The sequence below is a fragment of the Zalophus californianus genome, chromosome 8 (assembly GCF_009762305.2).
Source record: "Zalophus californianus isolate mZalCal1 chromosome 8, mZalCal1.pri.v2, whole genome shotgun sequence".
Classification (NCBI taxonomy): domain Eukaryota; kingdom Metazoa; phylum Chordata; class Mammalia; order Carnivora; family Otariidae; genus Zalophus; species Zalophus californianus.
Window position 1 is genome coordinate 67,313,338 of NC_045602.1, and position 16,653 is coordinate 67,329,990.

Here is a 16,653-nt window from a genome sequence, read left to right on the forward strand (position 1 = left end):
CATTCAAGGAAAAATATTCTTGCTGGGATAAAAGGAGGTGGAAAAACGTAGTAGGTTAGATAAGGAAATCTGGGCACTCCTGGTAACGAAGGAACAAGTTATTGTTATTAATTAGGGGGGAAGGTTCTGATGCTTAGAAATCAATGAGTAGGGGCGCCTGGGTGGCTCAGCCATTGGGCGTCTGCCTTCGGCTCAGGTCATGATCCCAGGGTCCTGGGATCGAGCCCCGCATCAGGCTCCCTGCTCGGCGGGAAGCCTGCTTCTCCCTCTCCCACTCCCCCTGCTGGTGTTCCCTCTCTCGCTGTGTCTGTCTCTGTCAAATAAATAAAACCTTAAAAAAAAAAGAAATCAACGAGTATTCTCAAGTCAGTATTTCTCTTGATTGTGTGGGAATGGAGAGAAAATGAGAATGCAGCAAAAATGATGCAGTAAAAATAAGATCTTCATAAAGGTGCTGTTTTGAGTTTGAATTAGGTGAGAAAATGTAGCAATTTTAAGTAGAATACAGGCTCCATTAGTCTATACTGTCATATGTAAAGGCAGGGAAGGGCTCTAACTCCGCTGTGCTTTAATTCTAGTCGACTCTATGTACTGCAAGGTGGCCTTGCCCAGCAAGAGTGGAGAGTACCTGAGCTGTTGCACAGACTACTGAAGTACTTGGAACCCAAACTCACCCAGGTTTACAAAAATGTCAGGGAAAGAATAGGGAGGTAGGTATTCTTTTCCCTGTGGTATGGCATCCTTCTTGAGTTCTTTTTTATTTAAATTTTAATATCTAATAGTACGTCCTGGTTATGTTACTGTTGAGTTTCATGGATTCTCTTCTTCAAATTTTGTTTTAATACTGTGTTTGGGACACTAGGCAAGAGGCTCTGACGTAAAATAGGACAGCATTGAGCTCATGAGCCAGAGGTGAACATTTGGCCAATTCTCAGTGCCTGTGAATTACGGGCACAGCTCAAGAGACTCTCTCCAGGAGTCATTGTTCAGATATTTACTTTGGTTGGGTCATCGCTTTTGAACTTTAGTTTTATTGATAACATGGCATCTCTTCTCACTCTACATATTTCATTTTACAGCGTGCTGACCTACATATTTATGATTGATGTTTCTTTGCCAAACACTGCACCAACAGCCTCCCCACGGGTCCCTGAGTTTACTGCTCGAATTCTAGAGAAGTTGAAACCCCTCATGGATGTAGATGAAGAAATTCAGAACCATGTTATGGAAGAAAATGGAATTGGTGAAGAAGATGAACGAACTCAGGGCATTAAACTCTTAAAAACTAGTGAGTGGCTAAAATTAATAGAAACTTGCTTAGAAACAGACATTTATTACCAGAGGAAAAACAAAACAAAATAGACATTTATTTAGATTATCCTTTGGGGTGTTTTTTTTTTTTCCCCTACATTTTTTTTATTGTGGTAACACGGACATAATACAGAGTTTACAGTTGGGTAGCATTAAATACATTCACATTGTTGTACAACCATCGCCATGGTCCATCACCAGCTCTCTTCATCTGGCAGTGCTGAAGCTCTGCCCCCATTAATCTGTAACCAGCCTGTCCCACCCCCACCCCCATTCCCCCGCCCCGGCAGCCACCATTCTACTATGTCTCCGAATTTACCAATTCTAGGCACTTCATATAAGTGGAATAGTACAGTAATTGTCCTTTTATGTCAGGCTTTTTAAGCTTACATAGTGTTTTCATTATTTATCCATTTATCTGTTAATGGACATTTAGGTCATTTGTGCCTCTTGGCTACTGTGACTAGTGCTGCTTGAGCAGTGATGTAGACATTATCTGTTTTGAGTCCCTGTTTTCAATTCTTTGGGCTATTGGAAGTAGAATTGCTGGACCATGTGGTATTTCTCTGTTTAACTTTTTTAAGAGCCACCAAGCTATTTTCCCCAGCAGCTGCACCATTTTACTTTCCAACCAGCAGTACAAGAGGGTTGAAGTTTTTTCATACTCATGCCAATACTTGTTTTCTGTTTTTACGACTTAAACAACTATCCAAATGAGTGTGAAGAAGATACCCATGATTTTGATTTGCATTTCCCTAATGATTAGTGGTTAAACATCTTTTCATTTGCTTATTTGCCTTTTTTTTTTTTTTTTAAATCTCTGGAGAATTGTCTCTTCACGTCCCTTACCAGTTTTTGAGTTAGGTTGTTAGTGTTGTTGTTGAGTTATAGGTCTTTATATATTATGCATATCAGCCCGTTATCTGAGAAATGATTTGCAGATATTTTCTGATTCGGTGGGTTGTCTTTTTCACTGTCTTGATAGTATCCTTGGATGCACAAAAGTCTTTAATCTTGATGAAGTAGAATTTATTTTTTCTTTTGTTGCCTTTGCTTTTGGTGTCATATCCAAAAAATCATTGCCAAATCCAATGTCACAAAGTTTTTACCTTAAGTTTTTCTCTAAGAGTTTTGTAACTTTTAGTTCTTAAGTTTAGATCTTTAATTCACTCTGAGTTAATTTTTTTTTAAAGATATTTATTTGAGAGAGAGAATGAGAGATAGAGAGCACGAGAGGGAAGAGGGTCAGAGGGAGAAGCAGACTCCCTGCTGAGCAGGGAGCCCGATGCGGGACTCGATCCTGGGACTCCAGGATCATGACCTGAGCCGAAGGCAGTCGCCTAACCAACTGAGCCACCCAGGCGCCCCACTCTGAGTTAATTTTTATATATAATGTAAGTTAAGGGTCAGCTTTGTTTTTTTGCTCAAGCATGTCCAGTTCCCCAGCACCCATTTGTTGAAAAGACTGTTATTTCTATATTGAATAGTCTTGGCACTCTTCTGAAAAGTACTTGGCCATATGTGTGAGGGTTTATTTCTGGATGCTAGTTTATTCCGTTGGTCTGTATGTCTGTCCTTATGTCAGTGCCACACTATTTTGATTACTCTAGTTTGTAGTAAGTTTTGAAATCTGGATGTGTGAGTCCCCCACCTTTGTTCTTTTTCAAAATTGTCTTGGTTATTGGGGGTGTCCTGTTGTTTGTGTATTTAAAATTTTTTCAAGCATTCTAAGTATAAACAACTAACTTAGTTATCATTTTTGCTACATTAGGATTATTGCAGGTTAATTTGTAGTTGGTGTTGGTATTTAGTAGGCTGTTAATTTGTTGATTCATTTGTTAAGAGTGACTTCAGTACCCTAGTTTTTGACACTCTTTATTGTGGTTCCTGTCATAATGCTGTTAGTGTCAAATTTATGAAGTAACATAGCTGATCTCTTTCTCAACATTGAAGAGTTAGTTAGCAGAGCTATCAGAGTGGCTCTCTGACATTAGCACTACAATGTTACTCTACTTTGTGCTCTCTGACTCTATAGCAAAGACTGATTCTGCGTGTTTGTTTTCAAATAGTATTGAAATGGCTGATGGCTAGTGCAGGAAGATCCTTCTCTACAGCAGTCACAGAACAACTTCAGCTTCTCCCTTTGTTTTTTAAGGTAAGTTTATGGCTGAAATTAAGAATGCATCCCCCTGTGTTAACTAACTGGAATTTAACAGTTGGAAACTTGGAAAGACTAAAAGAATGCATCCCCTTCTGATCTTTACGGGGAATTTATACTTATCATCTGAAGGTGGATAGTTTTTCAGACTGTGTGTGACTTGGTTGGATCGCTAAGAAGTGGAATAGTCACAGGAGAATCATGAGGTAATAGCAGTTTAATATTTGTTGAAATTATCTTTTTAGTATTAGGTAAGACTAGGATCTTGACAGATATATGAAAAGTTTACAGACAGAGCATTGTTTTTTGTTTGTTTGTTTTATTCTTTTATTTGATAGAGACAGCAGAGAGGGAACACAAGCAGGAGGAGTGGGAGAGGGAGAAGCAGGCTTCCTGCAGAGCAGGGAGCCCGATGCGGGGCTCGATCCCAGGACCCTGGGATCACGACCTGAGCCGAAGGCAGTCGCTTAACCAGCTGAGCCACCCAGGCGCCCCAGACAGAGCACTGTTGCACTGATAACCAATTTCCAAGTAATAGTTTAGGAGAATATTAATAGCTAAAAAAAAATAAAGCCATAGTGACTTTTTTTAATATAGTTATTTCTGATTTGTTTTATTCAGTGTATAATAAATCTGAAGATGTATTATATATTGTACTTATACATATAGTATTTGTATTTACTTTATGGTGTTAAATGGGACTATAATTGCTTTTAACAAATACCTGCAGAAGTAACTTGTTTCTGGTAATCCTCTGAAGACACTGAAGTTTGATTTTAATTGATGAAAGGTACAGCCTGAGGTGGTTCTAATTACTCATCTAGGCAAATGACGAAGCTAATGAAACTAAGGTCACAGATCAATATATTGGTTGCCACAGTTTTAGTTTGTAGTCATGCTGTGGTTCGCAAAACAGTCACATTTGGAAGGCTTGGCACAAACATCACCACTACTTGAGAGTTACTGTTCAGTGCAGTTATCATTTAACAAGGAGCACCTTGGTACTGTGTCTCAGCAAATGGTATGCTAAACTTTGGATTTGCCACAGTATACTTTGTCTTCAGGAAATCTCAGAAAGATGACTCAAGGGGGCGCCTGGGTGGCTCAGTGAGTTAAACGGCTGCCTTCGGCTCGGGTCATGATCCCCGGACTCTGAGATCAGTCCCCACACCGGGCTCCCTTCTTGGCGGGGAGTCTGCTTCTCATCGTGCCCGTGCTCTCTCTTCTCCTCAGTCTCTCTGAAATAACTAAAACCTTAAAAAAAATAAATAAATAACTTTACTGGTAATTTCCAAAGGATTCACCACTAAAATACTTTTAAGAATGCTGTGCAGGGCCAGATACCCATGGGTACCTCTGGGATCTTTTGGGATATAAGAGTGGACAGTAGTTATTAGTGTATAGAGATCCTTGTTACTTTTAGGTCCTTGGTGGTAGATAGGGTTTGTCAGGTGTGTCTTTAGGGCAGTGGTGCTTCAACTTTTTTCCACTGCCACATACCCAGTGGATACAGAACATGGTCTCATATGTCCATAAATGGGTAATGTGTAGTCAGTGTTGGGGTAGTTGGAGTTCACCCCCTTCTTTCACTCACACAACTCCAAGATCAAGGGTTGCACGTCCTTCTGACTGAGCCAGCCAGGCACCCCTGATTTTTTCTTTTCTCTTCTTTTCTTTTGTTTGAGTGAAATAGAGATTACTTAAAAATAAAATCTTTAAAAAAAAAAAAATCAGAAAGCAGATACGAGAGTGAGGTTGATAGAAGGATTTTTTTTATTTTATTGTTATGTTAATCACCATACATTACATCATTAGTTTTTGATATAGTGTTTGTTCCATGATTCATTGTTTGTGCATAACACCCAGTGCTCCATTCAGTACATGCCCTCTTTAATACCCATCACCAGGCTAACCCATCCCCCCACCCCCCTCCCCCCTAGAACCCTCAGTTTGTTTCTCAGAGTCCATAGTCTCTCGTAGTTCATCTCCCCTGCCGATTTCCCCCCCTTCATTCTTCCCTTTAGAAGGATGTTTTGAATCCACATGAAATCTGTAAAAACCTAAATCATTAGAAAGCTGTATTATGTGAATTGCTTATGCCAGGCTCACAGTTTGTCTGGATCTGCAGATAGTGAGGCTGAGAATCTGTGTTAGGCCATCATGGTGAATGGGGTGTGGGGTACAGAGACACCATAGCACAGATGAACAGCTGCTTTGCAGGCAGATCAGCTGTGTAGAATGGGGATAAAGAAAGGAGTCTAAAAGCAAGTTGTTGCTTGTTAAACTGTGGGAGGCACTCAGAAACAGTTGGAGATGAGATCAGAAATTCTGTTTTAGACACACTTGAGGTGCTTTGTAGATTCTAAATGAAGTATTATATATCCTATCCCATAAAAAGCAGGTTTATAGCAATTCAAAAAAACCCACCTTGAAATCTGTATCAAAGTGGAAGTTGTAGTTATTTGCCTTTTCTAGTTGAAGAGTCCCTCCCAGAGTTGTTGCAAGGATGAAATGAGATGTCTGTAAAGCAGAGAGCACAGTGTGAAGTACTTGTATATATTGCAATTATTGCGTATTATTTTTGTTACTAGTCTTTAACTGCATGGAATAATAAAGAATTCAGATGCCAATGATCAGGGAAGAAGAGAAGATGTGTTTTATCCTAAGTTTCAAACTTCCCTGAGTGCTCATCAGAACTCACCACTGTAGAATAATTGTTTGCATATGTCAAACTCAGAGAAAAATTTACAGATGTTTTTATAACTGGTACAAAATTACATGCCATTGATGGTATTTCTTCAGAAAAACTTTTTCTCAATAATTAGAGGAGAGGAAAATCCTGTAAAGTGTTCTTTTGCTAACTAAATTTTTGTACATATTAACACAGGGCAGCATTTTGTACAGGTTAACAAATTTAATGTCGGTTAAATCTTATCTGTGATATACCAAAAATAATAAATTTGTGTGAAAACAAAGCAAAAGAAAGATTAAGATCTCCTTTTTGTATATCGCAGTATTAATTAAGGATCTTTAATTGCAAGCACTGAAAACCAAATGTCTGTGACAGTGGAAGGAGGTAAATTCCTCCTAATTAATTTATTAGATTATTTAGACATATCTAGGCAGTTCGCTGCCAGCGGACCTAGGTAACAGAAGCTAATAGCCTCATCAGGTGACGTCTCCTTGCATTTCTCTCTTAAGGATTTCAGAGGTCCAGAAAAAGTCTCATTGTCCAGGCTTGGTTGGGTGTCTCACTACACTTTGGCTAGGCAATATGATCCCTTGGTTGACCCACCAAAATGACAGAAAAGGATGATTTCCAAAAGTTAATCAAAATGCCTGTTTTCAGCAGGAGGGATGGATATTGGCAAGGAAATGCACATATTTATGCTACAAACAGACTTTATTTTTTTTATTTTTTTTTTTTTAAGATTTTATTTATTTATTTGAGAGAGAGAGAATGAGAGAGAGAGAGAGAGCACATGAGAGGGGGGAGGGTCAGAGGGAGAAGCAGACTCCTTGCTGAGCAGGGAGCCCGATGTGGGACTCGATCCTGGGACTCCAGGATCATGACCTGAGCCGAAGGCAGTTGCTTAACCAACTGAGCCACCCAGGCGCCCTACAAACAGACTTTAAAACACCCTTAATACTTTAAGTCTTAAGGAAAACCCAAATCAGTATATGTCATTCTGTCCCGTAGTATGGCCAGAAAGCAAAAGATAAGAATAGGCAGTACCTGAAGAAAGCCCCTGAATTTCATCAGCACAGACTTTCTTCCCCAAACTTTTTATTTTGAAATAGTAAGGATTCACAGGAGTTGCAAAGGTACTACAAAGAGGTCTCACGTACCCTTGACTCATTTTTCTCTAGTAGTTATAGTTTTGAAACCAGAAAATTAAAATCAGTACAACATGTGTATAATTCTGTGTCATTCTATCACACAAATATGCCTGCAACCACCAACACAATCATGATACAGAAATACTCCCATCATCACAAAAATCACTTTGTGTTACCCCTTGACAGTCACACTTTCCTCCTCTCCCTCACCACCAACTATCCTCTGGCAACCACTGATTTGTTCTTCATCTCTATAATTGTCATTTCAAGAATGTCCTATAAATGGAGATATGTGACCTTTTGTAATTGTCTTTTTTCACTCATATAATTCTTTTAAGAGTTGTCCAAGTTGTTGTACATGGGACTTTTTTTTATTTTTACCTTCTTTATTTTCAATATCAGAAGGAAGATTACAGCATATATTTTTATGAAAAGGCTAGAATCTACCCCCTTCAGTGCCAGTTGAATATTCCCAAACTTTAAGGTTGTCTGATCTTAGTTTTTCTGTAACTACACATGTGGTAGTTAGAACATTATGATAGTGTACACATGTGTTCTTTTAAAAGTCATATCTGGTGGGCGCCTGGGTGGCTCAGTCATTAAGCGTCTGCCTTTGGCTCAGCTCATGATCCCAGGGTCCTGGAATCGAGCCTCGCATTGGGCTCCCCGCTCCGCGGGAAGCCTGCCTCTCCCCCTCCCACTCTCCCTGCTTGTGTTCCCTCTCTCACTGTGTCTCTCTCTGTCAAATAAGCAAAATCTTTAAAAAAATAAAAGTCATATCTGGGAAGAAAAATAATGCTTTTGGGAAAATATTAAAGATGAAAAAAAAAGTTGGGAGTTGGTAAGATTCAGATAAACTTAACTACAGAGCAGTTGCTGATCAAGTAATACAGATGTTATTCCTTGAGATGAACTAACAGAAGTACTTCTCCAAACTTAGAAGCTTTACTTTGTAACAGAAAAAGATTTTCGTTCCACAAACAATAATGTTGTTGATAGATAAAATCACTGAAAGTAAAATATCTCAGAGATTTTGGGGCACCTGGCTGGCTCAGTCGGAAGAGTGTGCAACTCTTGATCTCAGGCTTGTGGGGTGTAGAGATTACTTAACCAAATAAATAAAAACTTAAATATATCTAAGAGATTTTGATCTTACTGGCACATAGAAGTAGTCTAGCCCAAACAAATTGTTATCCTGTGCTAGTAATTAATAATGGTTAATTTGCTGCTTTGGAACATGGTGTTCTTTATAGTGAAGTTTACCTATTGGATTTCAGGATTTTACTGGTTTTAGTAGAACATTTTAACCTCTTCCTAACATGAGAACATTATGCCCTAATTTCATTCATAAAACACATTTTTTTTCATGAATGGTAGGAAGGAAGACTACTGATTGAACAGGTGAGTAAGTCACCTTAAATTTTTCTGGTGGTAATGGTAGACCTGCCAGCAAATGAGTATCTTCTTTTTTATACTACAGTTCAACTAACCAAACTCTGAATCACCTCATTTTTTTTTTTTTAAGATTTTATTTATTTGACAGAGAGACACACAGCGGGAGAGGGAACACAAGCAGGGGGACTGGGAGAGGGAGAAGCAGGCTCCCCGCTGAGCAGGGAGCCCGATGCAGGGCTTGATCCCAGGACCCTGGATCATGACCCGAGCCGAAGGCAGACGCTCAACGACTGAGCCACCCAGGCGCCCCTAAAATCACCTCATTTTTATTGTGGGTGAATTAAATGACAAAACAATACTATGTACATTGCCTGGGGATTTGGACTGTTCAGTATTTGTAATAATTTTTATCCTCAATTTGTTTCTTTGGTGTGTATCTCTTTATATCTTTGAGAGCACACCTGTGCCATACACTGCATTAGTGTAGGAATGGGATTGTGCACAAAAACCAGAACTATTTCATTCTGCAAATTGATTTTATTTTTAGATCCTGCTATAGAATGACCGTCTTCTCACATAGCTGCCCCCCTCTCTTTAATGACTTCATTGTATTATTTATTTAATCCATTTTCTATGGGAGGTCACTGGTTATTCCTAGTTTTTGGCTGTTAAAAACTAACAGTCTTTTGCAAATATGCATATATTTGTAGGGTAAGTACTATATAAAATTACCGTGTAAAAGACCTGCTTGCTTTTGTAATTTTAATGGATACTGCCCTCCAAAGAGCCTGTCTTGTGTTCTCTCTTTCCCACAAACCCTGACATTTCTTAAATCTTTGATGGTTAAATAAATTTTTTAAAAGATTATTGAACTTCTTGGGATGCTTGGCTGGCTCACCTCAGTAGAGCTTGCAGCTCTTAATCTCAGGGTTGTGAGTTCAAGCCCCACACTGGGCTTGGAGCTTACTTAAGATAAATAAAAAAAAAAATAAAGCAAAATTAATTGTATTTCTTTAGTGAGACTGTCTCCTTGTACATTGGCTATTTGTATTTTTTTTGCCAGCTATCTGTATTTTGCCAGTTTTCTGTTGTGTTATAAGAGTTCCATTTTTATAATTTTCTTCATTTTTACTTTATTTTTTTAAATTTTATTTTATTATGTTAATCACCATACACTACATCATTAGTTTTTGATAATTTTATTTTTAAATGATGTTTTGAAGTATGCCAGTCCAAGATTATTTCTTTAAACAATTCTTTTTTCTTTTAACATTTTTATGGTTTTATCTTTTACATTTAAATTTGCAGTATAAGATAGAAAATTGATAGTTACTTTTATATAAAGTATTGATGTAAAGATGCAGCTTAATTTTCACAATAATCTATCTTTTCTCCATTGATTTGAGATGAAATCTCATGTACTTGTTTCAGTAAAGTCTGCTAAGGGAAATTATTTCCATCAAACACTGGACAGTTTATCACAGTGAATTAGTATACTCAGCTTGGAGGTTTAGTTGTTAAAAAAAAAATTATTTGGACGCATTTAGAACTGTTGGATAGGTGTCAAGACTCTGAATACAGCAAAGACAGCTGGGGATATTTAGCCAATAAGCAGAATGGGGGGAGGTGTTAGTGCATAGAAAAGACACATCAAGAATAGGGTATTCTTGCTAAACTGACTTGACAGGATTCTTGCTGAAAGCAGTCAGTCCATGATGATCACATACGTAAAGTGGAGGTGAGGAACTGGATCAGGTACAGAGGTTAGGGATTCTCTCAAATGTCAGGATTCTTGATACAACTGGACTCAGTAGGTCCAAGGATGAAAAGAGGGCTCAGAGGAGCCTGGCTAAAGTTTGGGGAAACAAGGATAAAGTAAAGGCATGGTTAAGTTCCCATTTGTTACGGGTATGCAAATAAATTTGGTAATACTAAGCTTTGAATATTTCACCTAAGTTGATGCAATCCTTAGCATTTTAGAGAAAAATAATTTTTTTTCCATATTAAAACTATAACTTTGGGGGCGCCTGGGTGGCTCAGTTGGTTGGGCGACTGCCTTCGGCTCAGGTCATGATCCTGGAGTCCCGGGATCGAGTCCCGCATCGGGCTCCCTGCTCAGCGGGGTGTCTGCTTCTCCCTTGGACCCTCCCCCCTCTCATGCTCTCTCTCTCTATCTCATTCTCTCTCTCAAATAAATAAATAAAATCTTTAAAAAAAAAAAAACTATAACTTTGGTGGGGTGGGGGGCGCAGTGTTGTTTGTTTGTTTTTAAGTAGGCTCTGTTCCCCGCATGGAGCCCAGCACAGGGCTTGAATTCACAACCCTGAAATCAACACCTGAGCTAAAATCAAAAGTCGGGTGCTTAACCACCTGAGCCACGTAGGCGCCCCCATATTAAAACTATACTTTAAAAAGAAACAAGAATATATATTTAGATTGTTTTAGAGGACAACTTATTTAAGGGCTGGGGGCAAAGAAGGCTGTCTGAGTATACTTTATTTTACCAATTTGTCTTTGGAGCCCTAAAAAATACTTTTTATGATCATAAAACAAAATTAAATGAAAACTGCCCCCCCCTTTTTAAGTATTTATTTATAATCTCTACACCCAGAGTGGGGCTCGAACTAATGAGCCCAAGATCAAGAGTCGCATGCTCCACTGACTAAGCCAGACAGGCACTCCTGCCTTTAAAAAAAAGAAAGCAAATGAAACAAATGAACCTCACCTTACTGTGTATCTGGTTGTAAGGATAAATATATGGAGCAGTGACTTTTAAAACAAAATCATACATGCCTGTGGGGACTGCATTCTCTAATATTGGAATAAAGCTATTATGTCTATTATGTAATAAAGAGCAAATAAATGATAATTGTCAATAGTGTTAGAAACACAAAATTCATCAGAGTAAATTCAGAGATCTTACTGGCTTTGTTCAGTGATTCATGAATTGGGCAGTACCCATGTAGCAAACGGAAAGGACCCCAGGGAGCTGTACAAAATGGAAGGTGGTATTATATATATATAAAGATTTTATTTATTTGAGAGAGAGAGAGATTGAGCATGAGCGGGGGGGTGGGGAGGAACAGAGGGAGAGGGAGAAGCCGACTCCCTGAGGAGCAGGGAGCCCAATGTGGGACTGCATCCCAAAACCCTGGGATCACAACCTGAGCCGAAGGCAGACACTTAACTGACTGAGCCACCCAGGTGCCCCCCCAAATGGAAGGTTTTTAAAGGCAGAAATGGGATAGGACAAGAAAGGCATAAACAAAAAGGGTTATTTCAGACAAGGCAGGGGTCTATCATGCGGTTTACTTTACTATTACTAATCAGTTCATTCCTAATTAACTGATTGCAAGTCACATTCCCTCAACCAGAATGACTGAAACTACAAGTAGGTCTTAGTTTGCAGTGATGGGGGCAAGTTACTTCATTTTGGCCCTGTTCCTTTTTTAACATTAGGAACCGAAATTTTTAGCATGAGTAACAAGATATAAAAATCCAGCTTTTGGGTGCCTCGGTGGCTCAGTTGGTTGAGCCTCTTGATTTCTTGCTCGGGTAATGGCTCGTGGGTTGTAGGATTGTTTGTGTTGGGCTCTGCCCTCAGCTGGGAGTCTGCTTGAAGATTCTGGCCCTCTGCCCTTACCCCTACTTGTGCACACATGTGTGCTGTGTCTAAAATAAATAAATCTTCTAAAAAAAGTCCAGCTGTTTAGTAAAACCTCAGTCATCCTAAATTTGAAAATATCAGTATGATCTCATGATCTGTTTTTCTTAAGAAAATATGCTTATTGGGCGCCTGGGTGGCTCAGTTGGTTAAGTGACTGCCTTCAGCTCAGGTCATGATCCTGGAGTCCCTGGATCGAGTCCCACATCGGGCTCCCTGATCAGCAGGGAGTCTGCTTCTCCATCTGACCCTCCCCCCCCATGTGCTTTCTCTCTCTCATTCTCTCTCTCTCTCAAATAAATAAATAAAGTCTTTTAAAAAAAAGAAAATATGCTTATTTCCTAGCTCTGGCCACAAAAAACCCATAACCGGTAATCAACCTAGTAGTGATCAGTGCTCATAGTGCCCAGATTACGGTTTCTAGGTATCATTTCCTGCTGGAAGAACCAGGGCTCCGTGGAGAAAAAGCTGATTTCAGGTTAGGACCAAGAAATGTACAGGATAATTGTCCTACCAGAAACCAAGGATGCAACAGTTGTGTTAAAGGAGTCAGGAGCCATTCCGAACACCAGTAAGACTAAAAACCATTGAATTTGTTGAAATTCATTAGTTCATAATGACCTTGTTTTAAAAATTCATTGTTCACTTTTGGAGGATAGGAAGGAAACCCACTGAGGGAGGCTTTTCTGTATGAAGTATTCCAGGTAATAATGAAGAAGAAATGAGTGTCACCATTTTGCAAACCTTTTTTTGTAATGGTTCATCACAGAAAGAGAAAACTGACCATAAGTGAAGGAAGTACACACCACTTATGTTGTGCTCAAAGAATTAGACTTCAATAAAATCAAGCCTCTAGGTCTAACGGCTACTTTACAGGACATACTGGAGCCAATGCATGCCACCACAAGGATGCAGTCAGAGAAGGAAGCCACTGTAGAGGACCCTACAAAACCAAATAGGCCCTCCTGCACTCTTTTTTTAAAGGGCAAGGAATTTTAAAAGAGGGAGAATTCAGAAATTTTTTTAAAATGTATCTTTCATAGAATCTTCTACATTTAAGAGCCACATGAACCAAATGCAGTGTGTGATCATCACATTGAACCAGATTCCAAACAACCAATTACAAAATAATGGAGGAAATTTGAACACTACTGTATACTTTATATTTTAACTGCAATGAACTTTTATGGCTGATGTCATTCCAGGTTTTTAAAATAAGAGACTTTATCTTTTAGAGATACATAATAAAGTATTCATGCGTGAAATATGTATGGGATTTGCTTCAAATAATTTAATTAGGGGATGGGGAAACATGGGCAAAAAATGGGAGGATTATGTGTTTGTTGTTGTTGGAGAGGTGATTGATTCATGGGGACTCCTTGCACTGTTCCCTAGTTTTGTACATATCTGAAAATTTCCATAGAAGTTGTTAGAAGTAAAAAATGTGATTTCTTTTATGTAAGGATGCCTTTGTACTTACTGGCTGTTTATTTCAATTATGTTTTTGGTTTGTTTTATTGTTCTCTAGATTGCCCCAGTGGAAAATGACAATAGCTATGATGAACTGAAAAGAGATGCAAAGTTATGTTTATCACTAATGTCTCAGGGCTTGCTTTACCCTCATCAAGTGCCTTTGGTACTTCAGGTGCTAAAACAAGTAAGAGTGTCTAACGAATATTTATGTGTTTTGGTTAGAATGTGGTTACCCATTCTAAGAATTTCACAAAGTCAGCTGTAGTGCACACAGTACCGGAAATTTATTTTTCATTTTGACTTTTCTTTTAGTATGAGAGAAGATATATATTGACCAAAGAAACAGACCTAGACTCTGTACCTGCCTCTGCCACCAACTTCTGTGACCTCCGGGAGATCATTCAAATTCCCTATATACACAAAAAGCTAATGAAGCACCTTGGATGCAAAGTGCTGATGAGGGAAGGGGAGTGGTCATTCCCTTTTACCATTTTCCCTTTGTTTTATTCACTTGTATTTCCCAATCTCTGGTTTAAGAAAGAAAAAGACTAAGTGTATATTTTCTGGCTGCATTTTTAGTATACTGTATGCTCAGCCTTTACCCAGGTCATACATGTGTTATATAACATAAAAAGTGGACCTGTTCCCATGGTTTTCAGATTTTTAAGTTGAACTACCACTGAAAAATATTTTTTAACAGCCCAGTTTGTTTGTTTTGTTTCTGTGATGGAATTTAGCAGTTCTCAGTCATTGCTTTCAATCCGCTACCTGCTATGAAGTAAAACAAAATAATGTGTTAACTCTTAGAGGAGTCAGAGTATATTTTCTTCTAAAGTTGACTTTTGTCTATGTGTTCCTTACCCTTTATTTTCAACCATTCTGAAGAACTAACTTTATCCGAAATAGTTAATGCAACCTTCCATTTAGAAGGAACTATAACACGAGCTTGCTCTAACCAAGAAGATGATAATGATTTGTGTGTCATTCCTGTCTGTCACCTCCTGCTCTCATCAGCACTGTTCCCATTGTCTCTACTTCTTCTCATTCACAGACAGCAAGAAGCAGTTCTTGGCATGCTAGATATACAGTGCTGACCTACCTCCAGACCATGGTATTTTATAACCTCTTTATTTTCCTAAACAATGAAGATGCAGTTAAAGACATCAGGTGGCTGGTTATAAGTCTTTTGGAGGATGAACAACTAGAGGTAAAACTTAAGATATAGCAAATCAAAATTTAATACATTTAGAGAAAGCATCATGCCCCCCCCTTTAAGAAGTATTTATGCACTGATGAGTTTTTTAAAGCATAAATTATTAAAAGTTACTTTAACATTACCCTATATTATTAGTTTCGATACCCTAATCGTGATTTCCTGTTATACAAATGGAAACAAACATTAGGCATGTTCTTGTTCTGGCATCTCTTTGCAGTTCGGCAGATAACATTTGTGAACCAAAGTTTTCTTATATGTGAAATTGCAGGTGATAATGTTTTACTTACCTTACTAATTCCTAAAGGACTAATTTCAGTTTCAAGAGAATAAAAATCTAGGGGCGCCTGGGTGGCTCAGTTGGTTAAGCGTCTGACTCTTGATTTCAGCTCAAGTTACAATCTCAGGGTTGTGAGATTGAGCCCCACATCAGGGTCCACGCTGGGTGTGGAGCCTGCTTAAGATTCTCTCCCTCTCTCTGCCCCACCCCCTCCGCCCTTGTACACACTTGTACTCTCTCAAAAAAAGAATAAAAATCTACCCACAAATGCTATTATCCAGTTAAGATTTTTGCCCCTTTTTATTTCCCTTCGTAGAGAAATTAAAGGCAACTTTGTGAGGAAGTTACATTAGTATTTTGTACAAAAAGATAAATCTCTTAGTTAATGTAATGTAAGAAAAGTATGTTGTAATAAATAAGGAATAAGTTACAACTTTTGAAATTGTCCTTAGGTAAAGAAAATGTAATTGAAATTTTTGTGAAATCTGTACTTTTTAAAAAAATTTTATGGGTTTTCTGTGTAGTGGAGTACTCCCAGTAATTACATATTCTGTTTGAGAGCACTGAAAATAGATTGCATCCAGAGAAAACTGAGAATGGAAATTTTTCCACCTCCCTAATGAGCCTGTTCATTTTGCAATCCAGCTTTCCTGTGTTCTGGGAGCAGATCTTGCTAGCCCCTCAGGTACTCACACACAATTGGTTATAACAGCTATAACAGGCTTACAGTATTTACAGCTGTCTGTAATTTTTTTAACTTGTATTTTTTAATAACTAAAGGAATAGAAAAGGTGGAAATCTTGAAAATCAGTGTTTCCTAATTTTAAATATTACAGCAGTTACATTAAATTGCATTTATTGTTTGCTGGACCTTGTAGAACATATTCATAAATTATTTTTATATTCCATGTAGTAGGCTTAAACGTAACTGTTACTATAAGTAAAACCATGACATTCATCAAAGCTATCATATTTTTTAAGATTTATTTATTTATTTATTTTTTAGATAATCTCCATACCCAACATAGGGCTCAAACTCACAACCATAAGATCAAGAGTTTCATGTTCTACCAATTGAGCCAGCCAGGCACCTCTGTCATATTTTTAAAACAGAATACTGAGTATCCGTAATGTAATAATTAGCAAGAGCTACTCATGATAATACTGAAAAAACTTTGTAATAATCTAAATGAAAAATGTTTAAAGAAAACTGTTGGATTTAAAGGAAAACTTTTAGGGGTGTCTGGCTGGCTCAGTCAGCAGAACATGTGACTCAGTCTCAGGGTCATGAGTTCAAGCCCCACACTGGGCGTAGAGCC

The 16,653-nt window shown here is 38.3% G+C and overlaps 1 protein-coding gene across 7 annotated transcripts in view; it reads left to right on the top strand.

Moving 5' to 3' along the window:
• Nucleotides 1–16,653, top strand: part of PSME4 (proteasome activator subunit 4) — a 109,020-nt gene that overhangs the window by 86,235 nt on the left and 6,132 nt on the right. For 6 of the 7 annotated variants that reach the window (XR_003524424.2, XM_027620484.2, XM_027620485.2 and 3 more), the window contains 5 exons: nucleotides 579–710; nucleotides 1,080–1,288; nucleotides 3,381–3,466; nucleotides 13,897–14,025; nucleotides 14,893–15,048. Coding sequence is in view for 6 of the 7 variants with exons in the window: in XM_027620484.2 (XP_027476285.1) it covers nucleotides 579–710; nucleotides 1,080–1,288; nucleotides 3,381–3,466; nucleotides 13,897–14,025; nucleotides 14,893–15,048 (712 nt within the window). In the remaining variant the exon portion in view is untranslated. The other variant, XM_027620486.2, reaches the window with a different exon arrangement.